This window comes from Molothrus aeneus, chromosome 4 (assembly GCF_037042795.1).
Source record: "Molothrus aeneus isolate 106 chromosome 4, BPBGC_Maene_1.0, whole genome shotgun sequence".
In the NCBI taxonomy this organism is placed as follows: Eukaryota; Metazoa; Chordata; class Aves; order Passeriformes; family Icteridae; genus Molothrus; species Molothrus aeneus.
In genome coordinates, this window is record NC_089649.1 from 71037876 (window position 1) to 71059668 (window position 21793).

General features: G+C 52.1%; 2 protein-coding genes and 1 pseudogene across 2 annotated transcripts; all 3 read right to left on the bottom strand.

Annotated features, from left to right (window-relative positions):
* Positions 1-2767: 2767 nt before the first annotated feature.
* Positions 2768-20123, bottom strand: UBOX5 (U-box domain containing 5). The gene is made up of 5 exons (XM_066548794.1): positions 20058-20123; positions 10747-10843; positions 8358-9534; positions 5330-5491; positions 2768-3098 (listed from the first exon to the last, which is right to left on the bottom strand). Exons 2-5 carry the CDS (start codon positions 10798-10800, stop codon positions 2887-2889), a joined length of 1605 nt encoding a protein of 534 aa, XP_066404891.1. The 5' UTR covers positions 10801-10843; positions 20058-20123; the 3' UTR covers positions 2768-2886.
* Positions 12795-20105, bottom strand: FASTKD5 (FAST kinase domains 5). The gene is made up of 2 exons (XM_066548793.1): positions 20058-20105; positions 12795-15391 (listed from the first exon to the last, which is right to left on the bottom strand). The coding sequence occupies exon 2, from the start codon at positions 15350-15352 to the stop codon at positions 12983-12985; it is 2370 nt and encodes a 789-aa protein (XP_066404890.1). The 5' UTR covers positions 15353-15391; positions 20058-20105; the 3' UTR covers positions 12795-12982.
* On the bottom strand, positions 19799-19907 carry LOC136556351 (5S ribosomal RNA; annotated as a pseudogene).
* Positions 20124-21793: the final 1670 nt, after the last annotated feature.

A 21793-nucleotide genomic window follows, 5' to 3' on the forward strand; every position in this document is an offset into this window, starting at 1 on the left:
ATGAATTTCACTGATTTTTGCATTCCCTGCCTCTCTGTGGCTGGAGGGGGATGCAGCAGGGAAGGAGAAGCTTCTTGAAGGCGTCACATGGAGAGGGTCAGGCTGGCAAGGGAGAGCTCCCTGCCCCTGCCTGGGGCTCTAATGCTCCTCAAATGCATCTGTCACTGTCACCCTGGCCCCGTGGCTGATGGAGGGGAGGGGGATCCTGCCCCTCCTCCCCTCACAGCACAGCTCAAGATGCTCCTCTGCTGCCCTGACAGCTGGAAAACAGCTCTGATGCCTCTTTAAAGGCAGCACAGGCAAAGTCAAGATTGGCTGGGGCACTGCTTTGATCATTTCCAGGGCCAAATCCATCCTGCTGGGCTCTGGATGTCACACAGGGAGGTCACTGACCAACAAGGGATGGATTTGTCCAAAAAACTGCTTGAAGGGACAGCATTAGAGGAAATTGCTCAGGCTGCAATCAATTCCATTGCCCAGCTCCCAGGGAGAGCACAGGCCTGGGGCTGGCAATAAAACTGCTGGTGGCATCCATCTGGGAGATCTGGGGAGGGATGCTGGTTTGGAGGATGCTGATTTAGGGAGGGATGCTGCTTTGGGGGATTCTGGTTTAGGGAAGGATGATGATTTTTGGGATGCTGGTTTAGGGGATGCTGGTTTGTAGGATGCTGGTTTAGGGGATGCTGATTTAGGGAGGGATGCTGCTTTAGGGGATGCTGGTTTAGGGAAGGATGGTGATTTTCGGGATGCTGGTTTGGGGAGGGATGATGATTTTGGGATGCTGCTCTGTGGGATGCTGCTTTGACTGATGCTGCTCTGGGAGGGGACACTGGAGGGCAGTGATGATGTTGGGGATGGGAGAGAGCCCTGGGTGCACACAAACGCCCCAAAGCCAGGGGCTGGGCTGCAGCACTGGGGTGCAGGGCAGGACTCTGTGCCCAGAGTGATCCATCAGTGCCACCCACAGCCCTCCTGCCTCTTCCCCCTCCTCTCCAAGGAACCAGAGGGCAGGGAAAGCACTGGGAGAGGGGGAGACCAAAAGAAAAGGCACCTCTGGGGTTGGCACCAGCACATCCACGTCACCCATGGGCTCTCAGAACCAGGGCCTGCTGTGGGTCCAGGCAGAGCAAACTCCTGGCTCTGTGTCACCACCACCCCGGGGTGCAGAGAGGTCCCTGCTGCCCACAGGGGTCTCAGTGCCCCAGGATCAGGGGGATTCACACCCAGCTGGGGCAGGTGAACCTTCCCTGAGCTCCAAAATGTGGGTGCAGAGGGAGAGTAAACCCTGGATCCCCTGCAAGGGGGGACACAGAGGGTGAAATGTGCTGCCAAGGGTGCCAGAGGGTTAAGGAGGAGGAGCTGGGGGATGAAGGCTCTGAGAACCTGCAGTGAGGGGGAGATGAGCCCTGCCCTGATGTCCCAACACAGCCCTTCCCTCCATGTGGCTCCTGCCCCTCCCTGCAGAACAGAGGGAGGAAATTTGGGCTGGAGGAAGTTTGGGATGGCTCCACCTGGATCCCTGCCCACCTCGGGACACCACCAGGAACTTTTGGGCACCGCAGGAGCCTGTCAGAACCGGTGGCTTTGGAAGCATCCAGGCTTTGCTGGCTCTGGGGATCCTCCCCCTTCCCTGGGGGAGGTGTGAGAGCTGAATCAGCCCGGGATGGCTCACAGCGAACACGACACCAGCACTGCAATGGAGGGCATTTACTGCCTCTGAATCGTGGGGATTTTAGGAATTCTGTGCCTATTTTCTGAGTGTTTATTATTTTAAGAAGTGTGATTTTCTATTTTTGCAGGGAATGGAGATGGGCTGTAAAGTCCTGCTGATGCAGACAGGGTCAGGATCAGCACAAAGCTGAGCCCCAGGCATGAGCAGCTCCTTCCCAACACCACAACTTTGCTCGGGTGCCTCTTGAGAGCAAATAAAGGTGTGCCCAAGGTGAGCTGAGCCAGCTGGAGGCTCGTTAGGGCCCAGAACTTCAATTAAGTGGCACCAGCAGGGGGTTGTGGAGGTGACAAACCCTTTGATGTCACCTTACCCCAGCATATCCAGAACAGAAAACATCCAAGTTGGTTTTTCCTGGCTTTTTTCTGAGCAGCTCTCTGAAGCCCCCATGGGTTCAGGTGTCTGAGTCTCATCCCTGTGATGAGGCTGCTGCCAGAACCCCTCTGAAACCCCCTGCCTGCAGCTCCCCCGTGCTGCTTTGGCTTTTTCCAGCCGATTTCCTCCTCTGCCAAGGGATTCGCTCCATGACACCATCAAGGCTCAGGATGAAACCAATTAGGAGCCAGAGAGAGAGAGAGAGAGACAGAACCTGACTTTAAACATTTTATTAAGGCTTAAATGTCAATCAGCCAGCCAGGAGCTGGGCTGCTCACACGACATAAACCGAGTGGGTGGGATGGGATGGCTTTTCTACAAGAGTCTGGATGAGCAGGGTGAGATCACTGCCAGCTCCTCCCACCTCAGCCACGGCCCATTCCGGGGTGAGAGACGCTCCCAGCAGGGAGGGGAGGGCCAGGTGGGGAAGGGGAGGAGGTCAGAGGAGGGAATTTGTGTGTGCTGTCACTTTTACCTGCTCCACAACCGGCTGGCTGCTGGTCAAACGTGGCGTGAACTCGCAACGAGGGAGGGGAAGCTGAGCTGGTCCAAAAGGCACCTGTGCTAAACCTCTGAGCCCCGGGGCAGTGCTGCAGACCAGTCCTGCATAAATACATATTCCTCGATAAAGAAGCTATGGCTTTTGTCATCCTCGGGCTCGAACCCCCCCAAACCCCCCTCTAGACCGAGTCCTCTCTCCTCTCCGCGGCTCCTGGGCGGCTCCTGGGCGGCTCCCTGTGGACGCGGGGCACAGCAGCAGCTCCTTCTCGTCCTCCTGGGGCTCAGAAATGAACCCTCCTGACGTCGTGAGTGGCTGCTGCCCTCTTGCAGCTCCCGCAGTGGATGGGGGATGCTGGAGCCCGGGGCTCGGCCAGGCAGGGCCGGCACAGGAGGTGCCCGCAGGGGAGCTGGTACACGGGCTCGGCCTTGAAGTAGCAGGAGAAGGATTTGCCACAGGAAGCACAGCCCTGGCTCTGGGGGCTCCTGCCGTGCTCTGCAAAGCCAGAATCACAGAATCAGAATCAGAGCAGGCTGGAAAAATCACAGAATCAGAATCAGAATCACAGCAGGTTGGAAAATCACAGATTTAGAATGACAGCAGGCTGGAAAATCACAGAATCAGAATCGGATTCAGAATCAGACAGACTAGGTTGGAAAATCATAGAATCAGAATCAGAATAGGTTGGAAAATCACAGAATCAAAGTCAGATCAGGTTGTAATATCACAGAATCAGAGTCAGAATCAGAATCACAGCAGGCTGGAAAATCACAGATTTAGAATGACAGCAGGCTGGAAAATCACAGAATCAGAATCGGATTCAGAATAAGAATCAGACAGAATAGGTTGGAAAATCATAGAATCAGAACCTCAGCAGGTTGGAAAATCATAGAATCAGAATCAGAGCAGGTTGGAAAATCACAGAATCAGAATCAGACTCAGAGGAGGTTGGAAGAAACTTCACAGATTACTGAGTGAACCAACAGCACCATGTCCAGGCTTTCCTGGTGGTTGCAGCACCTCCCTGGGCAGCCCTTTCCAAAGTCTGATCCTGAAGCTCCCCTGGCACAGCTTTGAAACCAAGGGACAGGAGAAGTGGGTGAGGCAGGGAGTGTGACAAGTCCAGGCTGTGCCCCAGGTCCTGCAGACTCAGGGCACAGCTGTGACTCAGGACTGTGTCACCTCCCTGTCATCACCACAAGGAAAGGGAATGCTCCAGCTCCCAGGGCAGGCTGTGCTCAGAAAGGGATGGATCACATCAGCACTGGCACCATCAGGTTTTTAATTGAGGACAGATGACTGTAAAAAAGGGCTTTTCACTTTTACTGAGATGAAATCAGCCTCCCTGCAGCTCCTGCACAGCCATTCCCAGGTGGAACAGCTGAGGGGTCACTTTGCATTCCTGTCACACAGCACCCAGCCAGGGCTGCTCAGCTCTCAAACAGCAGCAAAAAGCTCAGGAGCTGAATGTCACTGTGAAACAGCAAAAGCTGTTTGGGGAGGGAGAGAGAAGGAAAAACACACAGGCAGATGGATGGACAGACAGACACAGCCCTTCTCAGGGTCCCTCTGAAGCCCCCACTCAGCCATGGGCAGGCAGAGCCTCAGCCAGGGGAAGAGAAACCAGGACATCTGAAGGTTCAGAGCTTCCCTGCAGCCCAAATGCAGGAATTTGGGAATGCAGGCACAGCTGGAAGGGTGGCAGGGCAGCAGCTGGGGGGGTGTGGCAGCCTGGATCAGGGACACTCAGTCCTGGTGGGATTCTGGGCACACACAGACCTGGCTGGCCTGGGCTGCTGCTGTGACCTGCTCCTGCTAAGGGTGGATGTCACAGCAGGTGTTTCCAAGAATCATGGAATGGTTTGGGTTGGAAGGAATCATAAAGCCCCCATCCCATCCCATCCCATCCCATCCCATCCCATCCCATCCCATCCCATCCCATCCCATCCCATCCCATCCCATCCCATCCCATCCCATCCCATCCCCTGCCATGGCAGGGGCACCTTCCACCATCCCAGGCTGCTCCAAGCCCTGCCCAGCCTGGCCTTGGGCACTGCCAGGGATCCAGGGGCAGCCACAGCTGCTCTGGGCACCTGTGCCAGGGCCTGCCCACCCTCCCAGGGAACAATTCCTAATTCCCAATAGCCAATCTCACCCTGCTCTTTTAGTTCACTTTCTCCCTTGTCCAGTCTGTATAAAAAGTGACTCTCCCTCTTTTTTCCAAGGCCCTTTGAAGCACTGCAAGGCTGCAGCATTTGCTGGATTTACAGCTCTCCTGCAGCATGCCCACACCAGACTCATTCTCCACCCACGTGGCAGCTCCCCAGCTTGCTCCATCCACAGAGCTCACAGGCACCACTGAACCTCTCAGCCCAAACTGCAGAGCTCTGAGAACTCTCTGGAGCAGGCTGAGCTCTGTGTCCATCCCAGATCATCCTGGGGCAGCCAAGAACACAGGAACATCACAGCACTGCTGCCACAGCCTGCTCTGACCCTGGGCATGGACAACATCCCACCCCTTGTGGGCTCAGCAAGGTCTAACCTGCCTCAGTGGGAGAATAAAGCAGCAAAACTGCTGAGACAGAGGCAAGGACTGTGAAGTGAAGCTTGCTGGGAGACAATGAAATATTTTTCTATGGAATAAATCATAGGCTGGGGTCTGAACAAGACTCCCTGTCATCCCAGCCCCAGCTCCCAAAGGTGCTCCAGGGGTGCCTGTTGCTCACCAAGGGCTGTGCCCAGGCTCCAGGAAGTGCTGCAGCCCCCCTCTCCTGGAGCCTGCTGCTGGCTCTTCATCAGCTTGGCTGTGAAGGAGGGCATGGAGCTGAGAGCTGAGGTCAGGGCAGTGTCCAAGCTCTCCGACAGCTTCTGCTCGTGGGACACCAGCTCTGCAAGGGAAACAGAGAAACCAGGTGTGCAAAGGGAACACAGAGAAACCAGGTGTGCAATGGGAAATAGAGAAACCAGGTGTGCAAAGGGAAACAGAGAAACCAGGTGTGCAATGGGAAATAGAGAAACCAGGTGTGAAAAGGGAACACAGAGAAACCAGGTGTGCAATGGGAAATAGAGAAACCAGGTGTGCAATGGGAAATAGAGAAACCAGGTGTGCAAAGGGAAACAGAGAAACCAGGTGTGAAAAGGGAACACAGAGACCAAATCTGCAAAGGGAAATGGAGACCAGGTCTGGAAAGGGAAACCCAGAGATCAGATCTGCAAAGGGAAACAACAAGGACCAGGTGTGCAAAGGGAAATAGAGACCAAATCTGCAAAGGGAACACAGAGAGCAAATCTGCAAAGGGAAATGTAGACCAGGTGTGCAAAAGGAAACACAAACACCAGGTGTGCAAAGGGAAATGGAGACCAAATCTGCAAAGGGAAATGGAGACCAAATCTGCAAGGGGAAGTGGAGACCAGGTCTGCAAAAGGAACACAGAGAAACCAGGTCTGCAAAGGGAAATGGAGACCAGGTCTGCAAAGGGAAACATGGACCAGGTCTGCAAGAAAAAGATGGAGAGGCAGATGCTGGGAGAAAGAATCTGTGATGCAAACACTGCCTTGGCTCTGAACCTTGGAGGATTTTAGGAGCCCTGCCACTTGTTTTGTTGAGAGGTGTCTTTTCCCCACCAAGGGGCTGAGATTTGGGGTGGAGTGCCTCATCTCCTCTGGGTCCTGGAGGTGGGATGCCCTATGGATCACCACCATTCATGTGGTGTCCCAGAGCCAAGTTATACAGGACCAGAATCATTTAGGTTGGAAAAGTCTTCCAAGATCATGGAGTCCACCAGTAAATCATGACTCCATGTGCCACACCCTCATGGCTTTGAAATACCATGATGGTATTTAAATCAGGATGGGCAGCCTGTGCCAGGGCTGGAGAACCCTTTGCACGAAGGGATTTTCCCTGATCCCACCCCAAACCTCTCCTGGCACACCCTGAGGCCATTTCCTCTTGTTCCCTGGGAACAGAGCCTGACCCCCACCTGGCTGCACCTTCCTCCCATGGAGCTGTAGAAGTTGCAGGACTGAAAAAGGGCCAAACCCCAAATAACCCAGGAAGTTGTTTTTCCCTGAAACCCCTCAGCTGGATCCCGAGGATGCCAGCCCAGCGCTCCCAGCCTTGCTCCATGCAGCTCACAGAGAACATTTAAACCATTAATAAAATCTGTGGGACTTGTTTTTCCCTCTCTGTCTCAGTTGTGAGGCACAGGGCCAGGGCTGGACCCTCCCTGCAGGGCTGCCCTGTGCAGCACCGACGGCGCTAATTAAGATGAAGCATTAAGAGAATGTTGTCTGCATCACTAATTCTGTGAAATCCAGCTCCCAGAGGAAAAGCTCACAATTGGTGCTGCACATTTCCTCCACCAATCAAGGCTGATGATCCAGTGAAGCATGAGCTCCATGGGCTGAGCACTCTGCTTTTATTTATGTATGGACACGGCTGCCCCGGGAGCTCCAGGACCCACAGGGCAGCTCCTGCTTCTGTGGGGCTGGGGCACATCCTGGTGGGAGCTGGCACAGCCAAAATAACCAAAGATTCCTCCTAAAGCAGGGAATGAGCTCTAGGCTGAGGGATCAGAGCAGAAAGGTGCAGTCTGGCTTCTCCCTACTCTTCCTGGTACCACCCCACATCAATTATTTTCAAGTGAAGAATTGATTTAAAATCAAACAGCCACCTAAGCTTTGTCCTCAAAATGTTTTTGGGCAGATTGAGAGAAGGGTGAAGGCAGTGACAGGTGCCAGCAGCTCTGGGTCACCTTTTGACATGTCACAGACCACACTGGGTTAGAGCAGAGCAGACTGAGCTCACCTGACCAGAGAGCCAACCATGAAATACCCACACCTGGATTTACACCCTTTGTCCTCAGCTGCCACATCCTCATGGCTTTTAGATCCCTCCAGGGATGAGAACTCCACCACTGCCCTGGGCAGCTGTGCCAGGGCTGGACACCCCTTTCTGTGAAAGAATTGTTCCCAATATCCAACCTAACCCTCCCCTTGTTCCCTCCTGTCCCTGACCCTGGGAGCAGAGCCTGACCCCCACCTGGCTCCTCCCTTCTGTCAGGGAGGTGTTGACAACAACAAGGTCCCACCTGAGCCTCCTTGTCTCCAGATTTGCAGGACATTTGGCATTCCCAGCACCACTGAGAAAAGGATGGATGAAGGGAAAGCAGCACCCTTTCCCTTTCCCTTTCCCTGCAGTCACAAGTCACATTTCTTGTCTCATTTAGCCTCTAAAGCAGGATTTCTGCTCTAACCACCCTTGCAAATTCTGTGCAAGTCTCTCCCAGGCTGAGCTGTCCCTCCTCCCTGCAATTCCCTTGCTGTGGTTTGTTCTGTGTCCCATTCCTGTTTTCCTTCCCACCTCCCTCCTCATGATGAGCCAGGACTCCCTGTGCCATCACCACTGCAGCACCAGACATTTCTTTTCCTGTTTTTGCAGGACACAATAAATCCTCCTGGATAAAGAAACTTCAAACCAGGATGGTGAGGAAAATATTGTCCCCACATGGAAGGAAGAGAAAGGGAATCCAAACTAAAAGGGGAACAGGGTGACCTGAGCAAACAAGGGCTGTGAAACACTGAACAAGGAACATGGGAGGTGGATGAAATGACCCAGCTCCACCAGCCAAACCCAGCCTGGAAACTTTCTAGAGGCGTGATGGGAACTTGCACTGGATTTGTCCTGGTTTGAAACCCCAGCCTGGGGCTGTCCCAACACTCAAGGAACAGAGGTGACCTGGGGAGCCACCATACCTGTGGAACAGTCCATCTGGATCAAGTGGGAATCACTGTCAGTTTTCATTTTTTTAGCACTGTTCTCTGAGGTAGAAGTGACAAGTAAGTTTGTAGCAGAAAAATAGGGCGGCTGCAGGGAGCCCTGATCCATGCAGTCCATTTTCCTTTTCAGAGAGGACATGGTGATGGAGGAGGGCACCAGGCTCTCCGAGGAGTGAGCCCTGCCCAGCAGGTTGGTGCCAGGGATGCTGTGCTGCAGCAGGAAGTGGTCTATCCTGGCCTTGAGGGTGGGGTGAGGTAGGGGCTGGGAGTGCTGGCTGAAGGCCACGCCCGTGAAGGGATCGCTGGGGACGCGGCCCCAGGACGCCTCGCTGCGGTTGCACTTCTCCAGGGTGCTCTGGTCAATCACCTTCCCAGAGGGCAGGAGCATGGGTAAAGTCATGATCTCCAGAGTGATGGGGTCCAGGAATTCTTCAGGGATGTCTTGGACAACGTCCACCAGCTTGTGCAGGGTCTGCTGCTCGTTGGCACTGAAGGGGACGCAGTCGCTCTCCATCGGCGTCCACAGCTCCGGCTTGAGGCTGCCGACGTCCTGGGCCAGGAACTGGGAGGCCACCTGGAAGACCCCCTCGATGACCTCCTGTGGGCAGGACTTGGCAGGCTGTCCCCACACCTCCAGCCTCTTGATGCTGGGCAGGCCCCCCCCGGCCACGTGGGTGATGCAGATTTTCAGGTGGGACACGTTGCTGAGCGAGGCCGGCCCTTTGTTCCAGAGATCTTGGGACACCGAGCCGGGGTAGGAGAAGACATTTTCCATCTGATGGAAGGGAGGCCTGGGCTTGAAGCCTCTGTGGCCAAAAGTCACTTTGCTCTGATTTTTTAAGACAGCTTTGCCCACCAGGGTGAAGGTGTCCTTGTCCGACACAGGCTGCCCGGCCAGACCTGAGCACTGCCCCTCAGGGCTCTGCCAAGAGGTTTTGTTGCATGAGGTAGAGGTGTAAATTTCCAGGCCAGAGAAGGTCTGGTAGCCCCCAGAGGAGATGTCAATGTTGATCCTGCAGATCTCCACGTTGAAGGGGAAGGAGATGGTGACGTGCACCGGGGGTTTGATGAAGTACTCGCTGCGGAAACCGCGGTTCCTCCTGGCCAGGTCCTCGGAGATCAGGTTCTCCACCTCGTAGCCATCAGCAGAGATCTGTGTGCCAGAGCAAAACTGGGGTCAGGATGGAGCAAGGAAACACAAGGAAGGCAATTTCACTTCCAGAGATTCTCAGGATGACACTGACCAGGAGCCAAGGCTGAGGCTTCTGTGCAGCTCAGACCCTGCTGTAAGGCAGAGCAGACCCACCACTCCTTCCACTCCCACCCTCCTCCATCCCCTCTTCCTGCACCCTCTGTGTCCATGGGCAGACCTGACTTAACTGCTGGAAGAGTGGAAAATTCGGGAGAATTCGTGGTTTTGGTGAGATAAGTCAAGAAGGAGGGGGTGGCTGGGAGCAGAGGATGAGCGTGTCTCCTCTCTCAGTCTCCCTTTTCATGTGGGAGTCTCCTGATTTTTTTTTGTGCCTACTTATCCACGTGGAAATGCACTTGGAATCACAGTTACATGGTCCCAGAGGAACTCTGCATGTTAATCAGTCTCTGGGAGCCACCCCAGTCATCCCTGAGGGAGATCCATCAAACCAGGTTGGGTCTGGTTTGGAACATCCCATCCCACCCTCTGCTCTGCTCCTGGGCAGCCTGGTTCAATCCATTCCCTTTCCTGAATGCCCCAGACCCTGAGAAATCTGCAGCACTTGCTGAATGGACAAATACAAATGAGGAAAATCTATTTATTCCACCTGTTTAATATGGTCTTGATCATGACAATCACACCCAAACTCTGTGGCATGGCTGGGTCTCTCCACAAAAAACTTCCAGCACTGCTGCTTTTGCAGCACAGAACTTACAAAGCCAAGGCTGTCCTGCATTTTGGGCTGAGTTGGTGTGGAAATTGACAACTAAAAACCAGATTTGAATGAAAACTGAGTTTCTTAAAGAGATTCTGATGTGCTGAGTGAAACCAGAAATACTTGGAAAGGAACTTCACCGAGTTATCATTTCACAATGTCACATTAATTGATAATTTCACATTATCAAGAGCTGTGAGTTCCAGTGGGCAGAGGGAAAGCTGGAATATTGCAGGGAAAAAGGGATCTCAAGCCAAAGGCACCTGGAAGCACATCATGCTGTCTGGTCATGAGATCCTACAAAACTGGGGCTTTTCCCTCGGGTATTTAGTGTGTGCCACATCAGAGCAGTGATGCTGATTATCCCAGAGGAGCAGTGAACCAGCTCCTCCCCAGGATAATTCCACCTAATCCCTGCATCCCTCCCTCTCCCCAAAACCCCCTCCTCACTGTTTTACCTTGTTGCAGTGAATTCTTGGCTTGAACTGTGGCAGACAGACGTTTATTACCATCTTGGCAGCTGGAGAGAGGTCACTTGCTGAGCATCAGAGTCAGCTTGGAACAAAAAAAATTAAAAATAAAGGAAGTCAATATCCATGAGCAGTGAAAGGATCTCATGTTTTGGGTGAGTTACAGGCTTGGGATTTCCTAAAATGCAGCTCAGATCTGAGTCCCGGAGGTGAAGCCAATATAAACCCAAATGAATGTGGTGGAGAGATAAGATTAAGGGAAAAAAAATCACATTAATATTAATTAGTGAACCTGTGGAGAAAAAGCAAAAAGAAAATGGCTATTTTAACTAAAACCACCTATGAACAGAGCAGCAATTAGACCTGAAGGTTTATCAAAGATTGCAGGAGTTCTGTAGGTGTAGGAAAGCACCAGCACAGCGCAGGAGACTGTCACAGTGAGTCAAGATTAACCACAAATATTAATAATTGGTGTTAAATAACTCCAAGGAGCAGAGGGCACAGAATAGCTCTGAGGGAGATGTCAACACCAAATTCTTCTGCCAGCATTCATTAAAGAAACTGAACACACCTTCTTTCCCATTGAAAAAATAAAAGTGACTGGAATTGGCTGTCTCAGATCCCTTTTAAGAATGAAATTATGTGTGAGGTGAGAGCTTTAACCTCATGTTAACCCCAGCTTTAAAATGTCACTGCCCTGGGCAACCTTGCAAATCAGGGACTCGCTGCCTCCTTCAAGAACAAGCAGCTCTTTAATGATTTTCCACTGCTCTCTTGGTTCAGCCCAAATGAAATTGGCCTTCTGGGGGCACATTGGAAAGGCAGAGTTAATGAGCTGCCTGTGCTGCATCTGCAAGGAGAAAGGTGGAATTCAAAGCACAAATCCCCCCCCAAAAAACCCAACCCAACATGGAATTGACACCTGCAGAGAGCAGGGCTTGGTTACAATGCCTTGAAAATGAAGCAGGTGTGAACCTTACAAGAGGAACAGGCACTTCTATCCCAAAATTTGGTCTGGCACCCATCAGGAGCAGGACAAGCACACACCAACTCTCCTCCAACATTACCTTCCTGCTTTTCTGAGTCTGAGAGGTTTCCAGAACTGGGCTGCCAGTGGGGAACTGTTTAAACTGGTCTGACTTTGGCACTCACATCTTGCAGGAGACTGAGTTCAACTACAGGCTGTGCCTCAAAGCTGCTCTTTCTGCCTCATTTTGAACCAAAAGTGGTAAATTCACTTGGCCCTCAGCACTGGTGTTGTGACAAGTGGCAAACCAACTCTCCTTGCTCCCTTCTTTGGGAAAACTCAAGATTCTCTCCCTGTTCTATCTCTCCTCACTTTCCTGGGCTGAAGACTTCTCCTGCAACATGGAGAGCTCTGTATGGGTATTTTACAGGATTTGTAACCTTGAGAACTTAACTCAGGTTAATTTTTCCAGTCTCAATCCCTCAGTAAGAAAATGGATTATTCTGCATTTCCAAGTCACTGCACTCCCTTCTGCTGAAAGACTCTGCTACAAATCTCATCCCTAAAGCTGAGTCACTGAGTTGCTTTTACCCATGGCTGGGCTTTTTTTTTCCTCCTCTCTCTTCAGTGTGTGCCTTCCTTAAGGTGAACAAAGATCTTTGGACTGAAGCACTGAAACACAGACCTGAAAAAAATCCTCAGTGGTTTTGAGCAAGGAATTTCAAACCAGACTGTCTGGAATTTGTCACCACAACTCTTCCTGGTGTCCTGTGTGAGATTATGGAGCTGCTGCATTGTGGACATGAAATAAAGTCCTTGGAGCATGAAATGAATGTCCTGAGGTCAGAGCACCCCAAGCCTCAGTCCCACTCAGTATCCACATTCCATCCTAATGGAGAAACCCAGGCTGTGCCCTCAGCCCCAGCCCCATGGGGACGGAAACACGAGGAAACATCTCTGTGTGTGTTCCTGGCACCCAGCTCAGCCTCATGACTAAATACCCTTCACAGAGGCACCAAATCCAACCACTGTAATTTAGGGCCGAGAAAGAAGCAACCACAGAGAAAAATGAATCATTAGGAGCTTTTATTTGTGGTGAAAGCATTTGAGGATCCAGGTACAAAAGGACAGCACGGGAAATACAGATATCACCAGAGCAGAAACGGCCTCAGAGAGCACAACTGAGCCACCACCCAGAGACCATTTCATCCAGCACCCAGCCATGGAGATGCATTGGGGGAGGCTTTTTTTCCCCCACTAGGCAGCCCTGGTGAGCAGTGCTGGGCAGAAGACTTTGTAGTGGAGGTAGCTGAGCTTCTCGGAGCGCGTGCGCTTGAGCAGAGGGAACCACTCCCAGAAGGGCAGCTCCACCACGGCGTAGCCCAGCAGCCGCAGCTGCCGCCGCTTCAGGCAGTGCAGCCCCAGCAGCCGCCTGGAGCCGTAGCAGAAGTGGTTCCTGTTGGACACCTGCAGGGCCAGCCTCACTTCCCCAGGCTGCCAGAGCCCTGCTTTAGGCTCAGCCTGTGATGTGGCACCTGTAGGAAGGGCTCCGCCCATACCCGTTGTGTCCCCTCTCTCCTGACTGGGAATCCTGGATTCATTCCCCACCTCTGTGGGACTCTGGTTATGAGCTCTCCCCTGTATGAGCTGAGACATTAAATCATCTGTCAGATTAACTCCCATGTCTCTCAGCTTCTTGGCTGCCACAGGGTCCTTGAAGTTGAAAGGGATGGGACGTCCATCCACGGACAAGCGCACCTCCAGGTCGCTGGACCTGGTGTGGGGCAGGATCATGTGGTTCTTCACATACTCAGGGCCTCCCAACATGCTCTCCAGGAGGGATGTGGCTTCCACAATTTCAGGCCTGACGTAGATTTCCCTCTCTGCAAAGCTTGAGACCATCTCAGTGAACTCCTGACAAAGCTGAGGCGTGAGGTGGCTGCCTTGGTAGGTGGAGCACTCGATTTCAACGCTCTTACCAAGGGTGAACAGGTCCTTGTTGAGCTCATATTTGCTACCTCTGGTTTTCCGGACAAACTCCTCCCTCAAAGCAAAGTCTATCAGCTCCTCTGGGAAGCGTTTGACAAAAGCCAGGCCAAGCAGAGCAGTAAGGAGATGCTCTGGAAACTTGCTAAACTCGTGGAGTTTTGCATGCAATTGCTTTATCAGGCTGGAGTAAAACTCCTCCTCGTTGGGAGGTTCATAGTCCAGGCACCCAAACGACCACAGGAATTTGGCAGCGTCCTTGCTCCGGCAGTAGGACACCTTGGAAGGCAACGAGGTGGCAACAGCAGCCAAAACATCCTCATCAAAGAAGTGCAGGGATGAGTAGGTGAGAGTGATGTGCATGATGCCCTGGATGTTTGTGGCAGGGATCCGAGCAGGAATCACCCTGCCCAGCTCCCTCATCAGGGGCAGGTGGTCCATGCGGGTGTAGCGCAGCATCTTGAGCACGTTCACCAAGGCGTAGGTGCTCATGTCCTCCATCTGCAGGCACACCCTGTCTGCAATCCTCCTCATGACGTGCTCAGAAATCCCACTGAGGGATTTGAAGAGCCCCAAGCAGATGGCACCCAGCTCCTCCAAGGTGAAGGAGTCCAAGTGCTTCAGGATGGTGCTCTCCACCTTCTGCGCCAAGTCCGCGGGCGACCTCCGGCCTTCGCCGATGATGTAAAGGAGCTGCACAAACTGGGGCAGGGTGAGGTCCTTCCAGTGCAGGTTGGCATAGCTGAACAGAATGCCCAGGTAGGAGGGCACGCTGCGGTCCAGGCAGCGCCAGCAATCCGCCACCAGCAGCAGCTGCTCCAGGCCCATGTCCCACGCCCGCCGGCAGAACTCGGCCTCGCACGCGTTGAGCAGGGGGTGGGAGGCTGGCACGCCCAAAGGGACACAAGCCTTTAAAACGTGGATGAGATCTGGGGTGCTGAACAGCCTGATGGAGGTGACAGCTCGGTGACACAGGGCGCTGAACCCGGCATCCGACCCCAGCGCCGCGCGGCGCTCCGCCGGCAAACAGCTCAGCTTGAGGAAATAATCTGTGAGAACCCCAGGGCTGCCCTCACAGCCAGCCACACTCTGTAAAATCCAGTCCCCTTCCTCTGCAGGGAGGGGCTGTGCTGGCTCAGTGCTGTCACAGGTGAGAGCTCTGTACTCAGGCCTGCCCTTCTGGAACGCGCGCGGGTCCTCCTTGGAGTCGTGCACTTCCCGCTTCTCCTTCTCTGCTTCCTCCTTGTACAGCCTGGTCTGCTCCAGGAGCACGGACTTGGACTTGGGCAGGGCACTCCTGACAGGTGACAAAGCTTGGGAAGAGGCAGTGGGGAATGTCTGTGGAGCCTGTGCAGTGCCAGGGCTGGTGAACGTGTCACCCAGGGCCTGGCTGCTGTCCCTATCCCCGTGCTGCCGGGAGCCAGCCCTGCCTTTGGCATAGGCAGCTGGATTGTACAGCACTCTGTAGTCCTGTGGCTTCAGCAGCTGGATTGTAGCCCCTGATTGAGTCCCAGTCTTGCCTGCTCCTGGTTTATCTCTCTTTTCCTTCTTGCTTTTGCTGCTCCCACGCTTGGCTGTGGTGGAAATCGCTGTCACCCTGCTCAGCCTGGGCAATCTTCGGCACATTAGCACCGTAGCCATGGGTCTCAACTTAGTGGGGCTCAGAACTGCTTCCAGGTACTGAAAAAAGGGCAGACGGAGAGTCAGTGGCCTCCACTGAAATAGGAGTCTCCTTGAGCCAGCTCTCATAAGCTCTTGGAGATCTATTTCACACCCAAGAGAGCTCAGCTACCTTAGAAGGCATAAAATCAGCAGGATGGCTTCTGTGGCAGTGTTGGAAACAAAAAGGTTTTAATAAAAGGCAAAATAACAAAACTCTTTACAGAGAAAAACAGAGCCAGGTGCAAGAGGCCCTCCTTCCCCTGGTAAAACACCTCACAAAAGTGATTATTTCCTTTTGTTCTCTTCTTTTTCTAGTAAATTGCCAGGTGGGACTTCCTGGCTCCTGTCCAATTGGCTATCCTTAAGTTTGAGGTGAAATCCCTGGGTCCTATAAGATGCCTTTTTCACCTAATGGAAGAGAGAAACTTCTAAGCTTATTTCCTTTTTAAGGAGACAAAAGATAATTTTGTCAACAAAGGGCACACTCCTCCACTGCACCTCACAGGCAGCACCTTTTGATCAATCCTTCAGCTACCCAAAGGGAGCTGGCACTGCTCAGGGCAGCTGGGTCCCTGCAAAGCCACCATGGAATGTCACCTCATGCAAAGGCAGCTCAGGATGAGCACCCAGGAGAGCTGGGCTTGGAGTAGAAGGCAGCCAGGCACGACCTGCTACTCAGCAGATACAAGAAACCTGGCACAGATTAGGAGAGTTAAGAAAAAAAAAAATCATTGTTTTTTTCATTTTTAAGAGAGCCAAGCTGCTTTTTCTTTCATTCTGATCAATGAAAATTTGTTTTTGTAGAAGAGCTGCAGCTTCAAGAGGCTTTGTGTGTTCAGAGAGAGCATTCTGCTGCTTTGGTCATGGTGCTCTGAATCACTGACCATCTCAGAAGTTGTCCAAATATCCAGGGTCCCACAATGCCCTTTGCACCTGGAGACAGGATGTGGAGCAAAGCCTCCACAGAACCAGAGCAGAGAGTGAAAACTGGCCCAGAACCTGCAGGTGGAGCTTGGAGAAATGAAGAAATGTGGGAGAAGTAACACAAATCATTACGTGATGCTACATCCCAGGAGCAGAGCTTTGAGCTTCAGATTTTGAGAGCATTTCCACGAGTTTTAGGGTACAGGAGGTTTAAAAATGGCTGGTGCCTTCCTAACTCCTGCCTGAAACAGCTACAGCTTGGAGGGTGAGGATGAGAAATCCGTGGGAGTCCAGCTGGGTGCTGCCAGCCTGCACTGAGCCCTGTTTACCACCCTTGAAATGTTGATTAAAAAAAAAATAAAATAGAGCACCAGGTGTCAGATTTTTCCCTCAGTTCCTTATCTCACACAAATATCCATCACACAGGTGCTGGATAAAAACCCCTCAGTCCCACATGGAGCTGGGCAATCAGGAAAGGCAAAGCCTGGCAGAGATGTTGCCACTGCAAAACATTTTGTGTTCCCCACACACACATGGAGATGAATCCTCAGGGACACCCCTGGGAGCTCTGCTTGGATCCACAGCTTCCTGATCAGGGATGGAGCAAGATGTGGCATCAGTGCAGGCAAACTCAGTTTTGCAGCAGCAAAATGGGCACTCTGGGGCACAAGAGGAGGGTTTGGGGTGTGTGAGCAGCACAGTGCAGCTCTGGCTGAGCAGAAACTGGGGTTTTTTGGTGTGTAAGGATCCCCACGTTCCCCATGATTCAGGGACAGCTTCCACTATCCCAGGCTGCTCCAAGCCCTGCTCAACCTGGCCTTGGACACTTCCAGGGATGGGACATCTGCTGCTTCTCTGTGCCACTGAAGCAGATGAGGACATTTTGCATCCTCTGCTCCATGGGAAGAGCTTGGAGGCAGCAAACAGCAGCCAAGAGGGAGGAGAAGCTGCTGGAGCAGAAACCACCTCAGCAGAGAGGTGAGAAAACCAACTGGGCTGGGGGGAAAGGAAAGGCAAACTGAAATGTGGATTTGTGGGGAGAGCCATGCAAGGAGGAGGGTACAAGAGAGGCCAATGTGTTTTTGGGATGATCTGTAAATATTGTGAGCTGCTCAACAACCCACTGGGCACCTTATCTGTACTTCCAAACACCCTGAGGCAGCCCCAGGAGCAGATCAGGCTCTGTCCCACAGCCCCCAGGCTGTTCCAAGGCTGTGACTGTCCCATCCCAGCATGAGGAGTCAAACCCTGCCAGGCAGGAGAGGCTCTGCCCCTTCCTGCCTGTCTGAGGGGCAGGAAATGGAAAAGCCTCCTCAGAAGCTGGGCAGGAAACACAAACCAAGAGCTGGATTTCAAAGCTCTCCTGCTCAGCTCAAGGAATGTCTGATCAAATGATCATTCCTGGCTGTGGTGTCCAGCCTGAAGTGGCCTCAGGTGACAGATGCTGGAGACAGGGGACAAAGCTCAGACTGCACCTGCCTGGAGGAAGGAGAAATCCCTCCAACATCTCCTCCTCCAGCACCTCACACAGCCTGGAGCATTAGAGAGGCTGGATCAAGCTCCAAAAATCATCTTGAACAAGAGGAGGTTGATCCAGGCGAGCCTTTCCCAGAGATTCCCAGAGATTTCCTTGTCTGACTTGACTTTTGAGTGTCTTCATCCATTTTTCTGCTAACAAACCCCAGGTTATTGATATAAACCAACTCCTCCCTGCTGTGAAAGGTGATTTTCCCCAGGAAACCCAGCCCTGCTGCTCCCAGAGCCCCTCCCAACAACAACAGCCCCAGTTCAAAGCCAGGGAATCAATCAAAGGCCTGGGGAAGGCTCTCAATGTGCTGCTAAGAATATCCTCCAGGGACTGACTGTGGAGCTGTGACACATTTGGGAATCCAGGCAGTGCAGAGGCTGCTTCTCTCCTCCTTTGCTCCAAATCCAGCCAAAAAGAGAAGACCACAAACAGCTGAGCCAGGCTGGGATGGGACAAGACAGTTCCAAGGACCCTCAAGGGCAATGGGGCTGCTCCATGTGATTTTTCCATGATTTCTCCCACCCCTGGGCAAATCTTTGTGATCTTTCCAGTTTCCAGCCCATTTCTCTTTCAGTTCCACCCACACCTTCCATGGATTTACCTCTTTTCACCTTGAGCAGTCCCTTCCTTTCCCTTTCCCCTTTCCTTTCCCCTTTTTCCTTTCCTTCCTTTTTTTATAAGCTGTTAATTTTTCTTTTTTTTTTGTGAAAGTGTAGTTGGTTTTGGATTTTTTGTAGTTTTGACTTTAAAATTTTAAAGCCAAAGCTAAATTTTAAAATTTTGTTGATTTCAAGTCTCCCCAGGTAATTTTTGTTAAAGGTTTTAGGATGAACTATGGTTTTTGCTTGTAGAGTAGATTTTTTATATTTGGTTTTGTTTTGATTGGGTTAAGAGTTATTGTATGAGTGATTTTTTTGTTTGATTTGGGTAAAGGTTTGTTGTTGTTTAGGGTTTTAGTGGAAAGTGGTTTTTTATGGGTGATTAGGTTTACAATTTGGTTGTATTTAGGAATGTCTACTCCTTCCTCCTCACATCCCAACTCCTCCCCAGCTCTGGGCAGGTCTCTGCAGAATTTTCCCTTCCAGCAGCCCCAAGGAGCCCAGGGAATTTTGGAGCTGGGCCCAGCAGGCTGGGAATGCCCCTGGAGGAGCTGCTCAGGCATGGAAACACCTCGAAGTGTCAGAGCTGGAAAAGAACATTCCCAGGGGAATGCCACCCAGCCCAGGGGCTCAGCTCTGTGCAAGGGGGGGTTGGTGCATCCCAAAAATTCCCTGTGTCCTGTCCCTCTATCCCTTGTCCCCAGTTCCTCTCCAGCCCTCCTGGAGCCCCTTTAGGCCCTGCAAGGAGTTCTGAAATCCCTCCTGGAGCCTTCTCCTCCCCAGGTGAGCACCCCCAGCTCTCCCAGCCTCACCCCAGAGCACAGGGGCTCCAGCCCTGGAGCATTTCCATGCAATTCCCTTCTCCCAGGGCAGGGCTGGAAGCCCCAGTGCTGCTGCTCACCCCTACAGCTGCAGCTACACACACATAACACACAGACACACACATAACACACAAGCATTAGCACACACACAGATATATATACACATATCACAGAATAATCACAGAATGATGAGGTTGGAAGAGACCTCTAAGATCATCGAGTCCAACCTGAGCCCTCACACCTCAACCAGACTCTAGCCCCAAGTGCCATGGCCAGGCTTTTTTAAACACATCCAGAGATGGTGATTCTACCCCCTCCCTGGGAAGAGCATTCCAGTACTTTATTATTCTTTTGGTGAAATTTTTTTCCTAATACCCAACCTACACCTTCCCTGAAAAAGCTTGAGGCTGTGTCCTCTGGCTCTGTCAGAGACCGACCCCAGCTGTCCACAGCCTCCCTTCAGGAAGGTGCAGAGAGCAATAAGGTCACCTCTGAGCCTCCTCTTCTCCAGGCTAAACAATCCCAGCTCTTTAAAACGTTCCTCTAAAACAAATGCCTACAGCCCCCGGTATTCCCAGGCGGTCTCCCATCCAAGTACTGCCCGGGCCCGACCCTGCTTAGCTTCCGAGATCAGACGTTCTCAGGGTGGTACGGCCATGGGCAATACACCTATATGAATACACACCTATAGGCATGTGGGGCCATGCAGCCCAGGGCAGGACACGGGCGGCCCTGCCGGCTGAGAGGGCGGCTCGGGGAGAAGGGAAGGGGTCGGGGAGCGGGGATGAGCAGGAGAAGGGGCCGGGACTCACCGGGGCCGCTCCAGCGCCGCCGCCACCGCCACCTCCTGCCCCCTTCGCCTCCTCCCGCCGCTTCCGGTCGCGCGGCGGTGACGCCACTTCCGGTTCCCGACGCGGGCGCGCGCGCGGCCTGCGGGTGGCGCCAGCGGCGCGTGCCCCCCCGTCCCCCATGGTCACGTGAACGCAAAATCACGTGACAACCCCGAATCACGTGGGGCACAGTGGGCGCCGCCATGACGGGCCTGGGCTCGCCCCGAGGCCACGGGCGCGGCCCGAGCAGCTGTGGCTGCCCCTGGAGCCCTGGCAGTGTCCAAGTCCAGGTTGGACCGGGCTTGGAGAAGCCTGGGGCAGTGGAAGGTGTCCCTGCCATGGCAGGGGGCTGGGATTGGATGGGCTTTGCTGCCCCTTCCAACCCAGAGCGTTCTGTGGCTTGTGGCATTCACATTTTCTGGAAAAATCCCTTTACCCAGGATTTTTCTCCTGGGAAGCTGAGAAGCCTCAGAGGAAAAGGAAAACAATATTATCTGATTTGCTTCTCCTGTGTTTTGCTCCTTTGGAATGTGGGGATTGTTTACCCATTGGTGATTGTTTCATTGGTTTCACGTAAATTGTTTTGACTTATTGGCCAATCAGTGCCAAGCGCTGTGTTGGGACTCTGGAGAGAGTCAGGAGTTTTCATTATTATCTTTTTAGCCTTTCTGAATTCTTTAGTATAATTTAGTATAGCATTCTTTAATATAATATAGTATCATAAAATAATAAATTAGGCTTCTGAGAACATGGAGTCAGATTCATCATTCCTTCCTTTGTATGGGGGCAACCCAAATACAATACTGGCTCTGTGAGGCTGTGGTTGCAGAACACAGAAACTTGCTGGGTACCTGCACACCCAGAGATGTCCTTTCTGTGTTCCCAGTGTGAAAAATGCATATTTTATGATTGGCTTTTCACAAATATGAAAATTAATATTATATGTGTTGTGTTAGAAAGTTATGCTGTATTAATTTTCTTAAGTAGTGTGTTAAATATAGTTTTAGGTTATAACATAATGTTAAAATAGAAACTATACTATGTAAGATACTTTTTTTAAAGAGGGGAATGAGGTACTTGCACTGAGATAGCAGCCACAGGACACCCGAATCTTTCAGAAAAAGAGAATTTATTGCTCCCTTATCAGAAGAAACGAACTTCTTCCCACCTCACTCAGCCCTGAAGAGCTGTCAGGATTAAGAGGAAGAAGCTGACACTGACCTGACAGAATCCTGTGTTTGAATGGAATTTATGCATCATGTATGAGGTGTATGAATATGCAACAGGCTGTTGCTTTTAAGGGTTAATCTTCCGTTAATGTGGGTCCTTTTTTGGGCTTATTTTGCCCAGAAAGAGGTACCCAGATTGTCCATAACTCTTTGTTTTTATTGTCTTGTATTGTCCTAATTCAAATTGTCCAAATTATTATTACTCTAATTATATTACTATTTTAATAACCATTTTATTACTATTAAACTTTTAAAATTTTAAAACCAAGTGATTTGCATTTTTCACACCAGGGAGGCACCAGCCCCGTGCTGCTGTGGGTTGGGGCCATGTGTGGGGTGTGTGGGAGGCTCTGTGTGAGCTGACACCCTCACTGCAGCTGTCCTGAGAGAACAGGGGGATTCTGGAGCTGTGGAGCTCTGCCCTGAGCTCCTGCCCCAGCAGGGCCACCCACAGCCCCTTGGCCAGGGCTGTGTCCTCACAGATTTTGA

What these genes read in the sequence shown, in the direction of transcription:
- FASTKD5 (XM_066548793.1), bottom strand. Translation starts at nt 15,352, where the DNA reads ATGGCTACGGTGCTAATGTGCCGAAGATTGCCCAGGCTGAGCAGGGTG.
- UBOX5 (XM_066548794.1), bottom strand. Translation starts at nt 10,800, where the DNA reads ATGGTAATAAACGTCTGTCTGCCACAGTTCAAGCCAAGAATTCACTGC. An exon ending in CAAGAATTCACTGCAACAAG is followed by an intron (nt 9,535 to 10,746) that starts GTAAAACAGTGA and finishes TCTGGCACACAG; the next exon opens with ATCTCTGCTGATGGCTACGA. An exon ending in GAGCCTGGGCACAGCCCTTG is followed by an intron (nt 3,099 to 5,329) that starts GTGAGCAACAGG and finishes CTGGCTTTGCAG; the next exon opens with AGCACGGCAGGAGCCCCCAG.